This window comes from Capra hircus, chromosome 4 (assembly GCF_001704415.2).
Source record: "Capra hircus breed San Clemente chromosome 4, ASM170441v1, whole genome shotgun sequence".
Taxonomy (NCBI): Eukaryota; Metazoa; Chordata; class Mammalia; order Artiodactyla; family Bovidae; genus Capra; species Capra hircus.
Window position 1 is genome coordinate 111,068,265 of NC_030811.1, and position 10,208 is coordinate 111,078,472.

At 39.6% G+C, this 10,208-nt stretch overlaps 1 protein-coding gene and 1 long non-coding RNA gene across 4 annotated transcripts in view; one reads left to right on the plus strand and one right to left on the minus strand.

Moving 5' to 3' along the window:
• Positions 1 to 5,300, plus strand: part of KRIT1 (KRIT1, ankyrin repeat containing) — a 39,926-nt gene extending 34,626 nt beyond the window's left edge. For all 3 annotated transcript variants that reach the window (XM_005678908.3, XM_005678909.3, XM_013963122.2), the window contains exons 16-17: positions 3,611 to 3,727; positions 4,047 to 5,300. In XM_005678908.3, coding sequence (XP_005678965.1) covers positions 3,611 to 3,727; positions 4,047 to 4,115 — 186 coding nt within the window. In that variant the 3' untranslated portion in view covers positions 4,116 to 5,300. The remainder of the gene's footprint in view (positions 1 to 3,610; positions 3,728 to 4,046) is intronic.
• The window catches only part of LOC106502010, a 30,224-nt gene extending 20,755 nt beyond the window's left edge, over positions 1 to 9,469 (minus strand). Inside the window, exon 1 of the long non-coding RNA XR_001917996.1 lies at positions 9,287 to 9,469. This is a non-coding gene — a long non-coding RNA (uncharacterized LOC106502010). The remainder of the gene's footprint in view (positions 1 to 9,286) is intronic.

The following is a 10,208-nucleotide window of genomic DNA, read 5'->3' on the forward strand; positions in this document are numbered from 1 at the left end:
TGGATATGGAACAACAGACTGGTTCCAAATAGGAAAAGGAGTACATCAAGGCTGTATATTGTCACCCTGCTTACTTAACTTATATGCAGAGTGCATCATGAGAAATGCTGGGCTGGATGAAGCACAAGCTGGAATCAAGATTGCCGGGAGAAATGTTAATAACCTCAGATATGCAGATGACACCATCCTGATGGCAGAAAGTGAAGAAGAACTAAAGAGCCTCTTGATGAAAGTGAAAGAGGAGAGTGAAAAAGTTGGCATAAAGCTCAACATTCAGAAAACTAAAATCATAGTATCCGGTCTCATCACTTAATGGCAAATAGATGGGGAAACAGTGGAAACAATGGCTGACTTTATTTTTTTAGGCTCCAAAATCACTGCAGATGGTGACCGTAGCCATGAAATTAAAAGACGCTTACTCCTTGGAAGGAAAGTTATGACCAACCTAGATAGCATATTCAAAAGCAGAGATATTACTTTGCTAACAAAGGTCCGTCTAGTCAAGGCTGTGGCTTTTCCAGTGGTCATGTATGGATGTGAGAGTTGGACTGTGAAGAAGGCTGAGTGCCGAAGAATTGATGCTTTTGAACTGTGGTGTTGGAGATGAGTCTTGGGTGTTCATTGGAAGGACTGATGCTGAAGCTGAAACTGCAATAGTTTGGCCACCTGATGCGAAGAGCTGACTCTTGGAAAAGACCCTGATGCTGGGAAAGATTGAGGGCAGGAGGAGAAGGGGACGACGGAGGATGAGATGGTTGGATGGCATCACCGACTCTATGGACATGGGTTTGCATGCACTCTGGGAGTTGGTGATGGACAGGGAGGCCTGGCATGCTGCGATTTATGGGGTTGCAACGAGTCAGACATGACTGAGCGACTGAACTGAACTGAACTCAAGCGAAGCTTATGTAAAAAGGCATTTTAGATTAGGAAATTTCACTGTAAACCTGATATTTATTTTCATCATTTAAGTCTTATTTATGTAATCACATAACTTCTGAAAATATTTCAATGGTAGTTATTTCATGATAACTTAGAATCATTGTTATAGCAGTTACTTTACCATACTATTAGATATGCTTGTGATTGGAGATAAGGACTATGCAGAGACATATGCAGAAGGGGGACTGGCTTCAGTAATTCACTTGGAACTTGACTTTTTGAAGTCTTTGATATTGGCTTGTTTTTGAGTCATTTGCTTATCATTTTCTATTTAAACTATTTTATTCATACAAAATAAACTGTTTCTTATCTTATAACTACTTTTTTATTCCCTATTGCACTGTTTGTTAAAGGAAATGAAAGAGAAATTCCCCTTGTCATTTCAAGAAATTTTTCCTCTGCTATTTTAGAGCATTTTATATCAATATCTGCAAATTCTTCTTCATTGAACTGGTGGTGATGCCATGGGCGTAACACTGAGCCTTTTCTCTAAACTGTGTATTACGTTTGTCTTTTGGTAGCATTCCAAATTTAGGCAACAGTAAAAAGCTTTATATAGTATTCAAGTGATGGTTCAGTAAAATCTTATAACATTTCATCCTATGAATAATATTCTGTTCCAGGACTTGAGTGAGATAGCAGTAGCAGGCAGAGGATGATAACAGTGTTATTAAGAATCTGCTTTTTCTGGAAGTAGAAATGGTGTCATTGGGTATACACAGAGGTGATTGAAACCAAGGGAAATAGTGTTTTCTTGCCACATAATCATTACCTCTGTGCTCCGTAAGCTACAGGTAAATTTATGGCACTATAAAAGCTCTAAGATTTTCAAACCGTCAAAGATGAGAATAGTCAGCTTGTCGTCAGTTGTCTTAGATTGACCAAGACCTAAGGTGTCTATATGGTCAATATGACAGGCTTGCTTAAATAGAGTAAACACCTTCATCTGAAAAAATATCTTCATTTGCATTTAAAACTCTGTTTCTGTGTGTACTTTGTGTAAATAGCTATCTTAGCAGATCCTACCCATATGTTATATTTTATAAGTGTAGCTATTTGTAAGCAAAATGTTGTTATTTTCCCATTAGACATGGTATACACATGTTAAATTGATTACATTATATTTCACCTGCAGAACCTCACTTTCAAAATGCCCTAAATCATAATCTTTCTGGCATATCGTTTGTTTATTATTTACCATCATTATGTTAAGAACTGCTAGTCCTAGAGAGGTAATGTTTCTAAATATATTTATTTTAAAGGATGGCATGAATATTTTCTTTGTATATATGTATGCAAAGAATATATTTATTTTTAGGTAAGAAAATGTAAGTTATTAGGAGATAATTATTTTTTAAATAATCAAAAGATTGGATTCCTATTTAAATATACCATTATTTAGAACATGTAGGTACAAGGTACTATAATTGTTTTTTAAATAGTTCTGTTGAATATATGAAGGATATATTATTAATTTTTAAAATAATGTTTATATTTACTATAAATATGGGCTTCTCCCTTGACTCAGGTGGTAAAGAAGCTGCCTACAATGTAGGAGACCTGGGTTTGATCTCTGGGTTGGGAAGATCCCCTGGAAAAGGGAAAGGCTACCCACTCCAGTATTTTGGCCTGGAGAATTCCATGGACTGTATAGTCCATGGGGTCTCAAGAGTCAGTCACAGCGGTCGGTGACTTCCACTTTCTTTCACTTACTATAAGTATAGCAGTGTACTTATTTTCAGTGATATGAAATTGCCTAAGTCACCAATTTTACCACATTAAATAAAGTTCAGATTTGAAAGTACTGTATGAATATTCAAAAGGTACTGAATATATAAAACAAATTGTTTTTAACCTGCAGAAAGTAAAAACTTATAGTACACTTAATTTTCTTGAAAACCACTGATAGAACGGGCATCTTTGTTTTCCCATCATTGGGTAAGTTTAAACTGTACATACAGTGTGTTGATTTGTTATACTTAACCTATTTCAAAATGGTTACCACTATAGCGTTAGCCACACCTCTGTCACACCACATAATTATAATTTATGTTTTCTGGTGAAAACATTTAAGATCTACTCCCTTAGCAACTTTCAAACATATAGTACAGTATTGCTAACTATAAGCACCATGCCCCACATTAGATTCCCAGAACTTAATTCATCTTGTAACTGAAAGTTTGTACTACTTTGACCAACATCTCAGTTCCCCCCACCCGCCAGTGCCTGATATAGCCACCATCCTACTCTCTGTTTCAATGAGTTTGGCTTTTTCAGATTGCACATATTAAGTGGTATCATCCTATGGTATTTGTCTTTCTTTAGCTTAAGGCCCTCAAGTTCCATCCATGTTGTTGCAAATGACAGGATATCCTTGTTTCTCATGGCTGAATGTGTGTGTGTGTGCATAAATAAACATACATAGCACAGAATGGGCATCTTCAAAAAACTCTGTCAGTCTGATAAAAAGAGTATCATTGCTCAAGAAGTCTGCTGTGACTCTGTGCTGCAGGCTATGTCAAGTTACCAAGTGCACTTTGAATAAGTTTTATTCTAACTTTCAGAACCATTCTGTTCAGACCTGGCTAGAGAAGTGTAGATAGTAAGAGAAGATAGGTGTTGTTTTTAATAAATATTTCAATATTAATGATTTCCAATTATGTTGCAGGCTTTACTCATCAGTCTTAGGTATGGCTGCTTTATGTGGCAGTTGGGAGATGCTGATTCATGTTTTCAGATCCATAGTATGGAAAATAAAATGAGCTTTATAGTACATACAAAACAGGTAAGTACCTAATCAGTTCTTGATTTATATGATAGTAATAAACTCTACTGTATTAGTAAAGTTATTTCTTTCTTTAAAAATGACAGTCCTTTTTACTTCAAGTAAAACCTCTTACATGAAATTAATATTATTTAAGACCAAGGTAAAAAGGCAGGTCTTTCGTAAACAAAGCAAGAAACTTAGCTGAATAATTTATTGTACTCTTATAACAATGAAAAATTCCTTTTCAGACAGAGAACACTCTGTCTACTGCCATGTATGTCATTTACACATTTTTGCATGTTTCAAATTTATTGTTGACGTATATTTTACTTTGTAGGCTGGCCTTGTGGTAAAACTACTAATGAAGCTAAATGGACAGTTAATGCCCATGGAAAGAAATTCGTGAGAGAAAACCAGCTGATACTCAAGCCACCACATTTTGTGATGTAGATTTTTTCCATGAAAGATTTCTTAAACCTACTTTTAACAAGGCATTTAGTCTCTTGTAATATATGTGTATACGATTACACTGTACAGAATCTGTACTCATGTTTGGTGTGTGATATACCAGTTAGTTTTATATAATATCCTTATAAGTTAATTTTTAAGAGAAACACAAAAATATGTAGATTGATAGTCTGTACAACATTAGACAAAACAGTAAGCTTTAAAAAAGTTATTTTTGGTAAATGATAAAGAATTTAGAGGGGAATATGATGAAATTAAAAATACAGTTTTGCTATATCTTTATGTGTGTGTCATTTCAAAATATAAAGTCAACATAATTTGAATAAAGAAAATGTGTTTTCTACTTAAAGCATATATAACACTATTATTTAAAATGTGTTTTTGTAATCTTTGAACATTTTCAACATGTTTTTAAGATAGTTAAAATAAGCTAGTATATCTCAAAGTATTATAGTTATTAAAACTCCTGTGTCATAATTATCTGAGTACCTCTTAAAAACAAGGATTTCAGGGACTCACTCTAGACAAGTTGATTCACTGTCTTCAAAATAGCAGGGCCTGTGAATTTTTTCTTAAGTTTTAGTTTGTTTTCTGTTGATGCAATTCCAGACCCAGAAATGAATTTGTATTATTAAAGTTAAGTAAATTATACAAACTTCCTGGCACACAAACACATACACACATGGACACATAGACTAAGGGACAGTCTCTGGTATTAGTTGTTTCATTTATTGAGAACATGCTGTATTTTTATGAGTTGGCACAATGGTGTAATATTGCCTTTACATTGTAGGAAGTAGATCACCAAATATCTGGTGGCTTTCTTTAGGGGAGCACTGATGTCATATGAGTAGCTAACTTGATTAATCTGCTATTTAATATTAAAATTAGGCTTTCCAAGCTTTCCAGAAATTAGTCTTTCCAATTCCAAGAATTGTTGTATTCAATTCAGAGACAGTTCGAGATTGAACAGTCATATTTAAAATTAGCCTACACATTGCAGATAATTTTTTCATATTATCATCTACTCTTCAGATTGACTTCTGCATATGTTTAATGGTGGTCTGCTGAGCTTTATTAAGATTATGTGGTTCAGTAAATTAAATGAGAAACCCTGATTTAATTCGATGCTGAGCATTTTTGACTACATAGACAGTGCACTGTTCAGTTTCATCCATTTCAGTTGTCTCTGCTGCTGCTGCTGCTGCTGCTAAGTCACTTCAGTCGTGTCTGACTCTGTGCGACCCTGGGGACTGCAGCCCACCAGGCTCCCCCGTCCCTGGGATTCTCCAGGCAAGAACACTGGAGTGGGTTGCCATTTCCTTCTCCAGTGCATGAAAGTGAAAAGTGAAAGTGAAGTCTCAGTCGTGTCCGACTCCTAGCGACCCCATGGACTGCAGCCCATCAGGCTCCTCGACCCATGGGATTTTCCAGGCAAGAGTACTGGAGTGGGGTGCCATTGCCTTCTCCGTCAGTGGCCTCTGTTATTACCAAATACTCTGTTGACTCCCAGACCTAAAACTCTAGCCTCAACCTTTCTTCTGAGTTCTTGATCTTAATTTCTTGCTATTCCAGCTCCCCGTCAGTGGTTTGGACAAGGAACATCTGTTTCACCGTAGCTGGAAGCAGTTTGTTCCGTCTCCTGCCCCATTCTCTCCGTATGCTTGTTATTTTCTGGTTAATGGCATCAAACTGCATGTGGCTGCTTAGCCTGGAAATCTGGGAGTGTTCTATAGCTTTCCTGCCTTTAATCATCCTATACATTCCTCTTACCAAGTTCTGTCAAATGTCCTGTGAGTCCTTTCCTGTTCCCTGCCTGTGTTTGCACTGCAACCACCAAAGTTCAAGTCCTTGCCGTCTGTTCTAGGCTCACTGTAGTGTCTTCCCCTGGCTTCCCTACCCAGAGTCTACATTCTGCCCACCTGTTTCTCCACAGCTGTCTCATAGGTCAGTTATTTCATTACCCTCTGAAAACCCTCCTCACTGCACGTAAAGTTAAATTTCAGTTCCTTCGTACTGAATATGCTAACCTGCCTATCCAGATTAATATCTATCCATTTCTCCCACACTCATTCTGTGCTTCCAGCCCAGTGTTTCCCAGCCCTGGCTCTGCAGTAATGTCGTATGGGGAGTTTTACTACTTTATGACTCAATAATTTTAGGTAGGGCCCAAGCATTTCTGTATTAAAGTATCCCAGGTGATTTTTATATACAGCTTAGGGTTTAGAATTGCTGTTCTAACTCACTCTAGGAGATAGCCAAATGCTTTTTCTTTCATAGAGGGAGGTGAGGATACATCTCTGCTACCTCAAATAACTCCCTCCTCTACTTAATCCCATGTACCCTCCTGGAGTTGTACAGTATGGCAGCTCTGGGAAAAGGGAAGAGGAAATTATTAGCGTAGCATGGCTATTAAAAGCTTAAAAATATACAGCATTAAGTCAATTTCAAAATTAGTAGGGATAAAATGCATTACTGTCAGACCATAACAAACCAGAAATAAACAATAAAGGGGAAATGCAGACAGCTTTTAATGAGTGCCTAGGAGTATGTGAGCACTGAGGGTGAAAGATACTATTTTCCTTTTCATCATTCTTTCAAGAAATTTGATTACCTCTTATGTGCCAGGGAGCCTTTGTAAGGAAAAGTCTCTGCCTTCAGGGATTGAAGTTTAATGAGAGAGGCAAAGTACTCATATAAACTATAATATAAAAGTTAAAATTACTATTTAAGCAAAATGAAGGAAACTTGATAATAGCTCAGAAGAGGATTCCTCGAGCCAGCGCTGCTTGAGCTGATGTCCAAGGGATAAGCAGGAGTGAATGGTGTGAAGACAGCTGAGGGGAGAGGAGATGAGGAGGATGTTTTGACCTCAAGGATGGTCTTGGAGAATTGACGAGAGGAATTACAATTTTCTCATTTTTAGCTAAGAAGTGAATTCAAACTGTTGTTTATCCAAATCGCAGCAAATGAATTTCTATTATAGAAATAAAACCAGAATAGGTAACACTGTGTATGATGACTGCATTAAAAAGAAGAAAATGTACTGAAGAACCACATCTTATAAGATTAAAAATTGCCAAAATGGACTCTAGAAAGACTTGATGGAAATATTTAACAAAGTAAAACTACCCATAGTTCTTGACCAAATTTAATAAAGGATTACATAAATAAAATTTAGATTTTAATTTGATCCTGAGGAACTCACTAGCAAAAACTAATCAGAAGAATTTGCTATATGGAAAAAAAAACTGATGTATTAATCAGTTTCTTACTTTATACAAGAGAAAAACACTTCCAGTGAAATTATTTCAGTAAGATGAAAATGAGAAGAATTTAAATTGTTTTTGCTGTACTGTGTGTATAGAAACTGAAAAGTTGGTGTGAGTACATGCAAAAAATAGTACCTCAAGAACAATTCATCTGTGATGGTATGATTCCTCTTTAATGTTGTATTCATAAAGCCAGAATGCCTCTATGATCATACTTGATATTTGAAGAGGCAGGGATAAGCAGACTGGAAAGGACCTAAAGCAAAAGAGGGGTAAGCTCTGGAAGTTCTTAGAAATAAGAGTGCTTGAGGCAAAGAAATGTATTTTGGACATGTTAGGGTGTAGGTGAGAAAGGCAATTTCAATACATTCAGACAATTTCTATGACAGGAGGAAGTACTGGTGGTTCAGAATCCATTGGAAGGGCACCAAAGATAAGCAGAAAATTAGGCACCTACTTCCCCATTAGTTAAATAATGCAAATAGCTAATACTTTAAAATGGTGTTTACTATAGGCCCAGCATTATTCAGAGCACTTTTAGATATATTAATTCATTTAATCTTGATAACAGTCACTGAAGCAGTTACTATTATTCCCATCTAAAAGATGGGAAAACAGTTAAATAGCTTGTCAAAGAACATATCTAATTACCCGTGGAGCTGAGATTCATATCAAGGCAGTCTGGTTCCAAATACAAATGAATTAGAAACATACATGATTGTAATAAAAACAGTATTTGTTTTCTTTTAAAAAGCCTGAGTCAAATTTCCTAACAGTAATGTAAATGTTTTCATTTTCTGATACTGTGTAACCTGAGTACAACCACATATTTAGAGGTTATGTGGTTTCATATTTCACTTCAAAGTGAAAGTCGCTCAGTCGTGTCTGGCTCTTTGCAACCCCATGGACTATATAGTCCAGGGAGTTCTCCGGGCCAGAATACTGGAGTGGGTAGCCGTTCCCTTCTCCAGATCTTCCTGACCCAGGAATCCGCCTGCAGTGTGGGAGACCTGGGTCTGATCCTTGGGTTCCATGGGTCACTCGAAGACAATGCTTAAGACAGGGAAGGGAGGAGGAGGGTTTGAAGAAATGTTGAAAATCCTGGTGCCTAAGGGACATGTAGGTGGAGATGCCCCTGGCCTGAAGCAGGAGTGGCAACTGAAACTACAGGAGCAGATTTAAAGCCACCCAGGAAGAGCAGAATGAGAATTCAAGCCAAAGAATGCCATTTGAGAAATGGGCAAAGGAGAGCAACCCACAAAGCATCTTGTTAGGTACATGGTTATCAGTATGGAAAGAAACATCTTGGCACCATCCTGCCCATAAATTTCATATAGGCAAAAATTAAGAATTAAAATAATTTTTAGGGAATTATTTTTTCCTTACATTCATTTTGGGGGCGGGGTTGGGGGGTTGCTATGCTGGGCCTTCCATGTGGTTCGCCGGCTTCTCAGTGAGCTAGCTTCTCTCTGGGGAGCATGGGCTCCAGATGTGGCTTCAGTAGTTGTCGCCTAGAGGCTTAGCTGCTCTGTGGCACACGGGATCTTCCCAGAGCAGGGATCAAACCCATGTCCCCTGTACTGGCAGGCAGGTTCTTAACCACTGGGCCACCAGGGAAGTCCAAGGACGACCCTTTCAAAGTTTTTTATTTATTTTCCTTCCTTTTCTAAAAGCTCTTTGATCTGGTTCTTCAATTACATCCTCATATTCTACAAATGTTTTCGGTTTTCTGATAATACTGTTATATTGGTTATATCAGGCTAGGACTACATTAGTCATATAACTCTTCCTTGTCTTGTTGTCTAGATGATGAGGTTTGAAAGGAGGTCACACTCACCTCAGGACCTTTCTCAAAGCTCAGCCACCTCTGCCCATATTCATTCCCCAGTAGGTTTCTTGGAAACTTCAAAGGCAGCCCCGCCTTCAAATCAATTCCTCTAGGTCTAGGGGACCCCTTTAAACACTGGTGCAGTCGCCACCCCCTGGAGTTGAGCATACTCCTTTATCCAGAGCTCCAGTCGCTCACCTTCAGCCTGGTTCATGGTCTGGGAGCCTCGTCCGGCCAGAAGAATGGCCTGGAAGTAACCGAAACAAAACAGGGTGGACTCCACGATGCGGTTTGGTCAAATCAAATGAGATGGTTTTGTGACAAGCTGCGTCCTCCGTGTTACTAAATGCCATTGTCCCCACCCCCGCCGCTCCCACGTATCACCTGCCTTTTACCGCGCAGGCACAAAACTAGGCTGGGGAGCAGCACCTCAGAGCACGAGGCCGCCAGGGTGCACCAGGGTGGCTTAGCGCGCGGTAACCTCTGAGGGCCAAGCCCTACCCAGTGACTTTCCACTCCCGCTGCTCCTTAGAACCGGAAGCCAGGGCCGCCGCCGACCCGCTCAATCACAGCCCGTCTCCCTGGGAAAGGCCGGTGCTCCTGCCGAGGGCCCAGACGCGCGCGCTCCGCTCCGCACGCGGCGGCCGGCGCGCGGCCCCTCCGGGGGCTCTCGGGTGACCCGGGGCCAGCTCACAAACGCGCGCGCGCGGCGGAGCCCGGGCGCCGGGCCACTGTCGCCGCGGGCCAGGCTGGCGTCCGAGCCGAACAGCAGGCGCATCCGCCGCGGGACTCGTGGCATGCGACCCCTCCCACCACTCGCCAGGGGAAGACTCCAGGTGACGCGAAGCTCTCTGACTTCACATCAGCGACCCTCTAAGCCAAATCCAGGTTATCTCCCTCTCCGTTTCCCAACACCTGCAGCTCTGCGTGT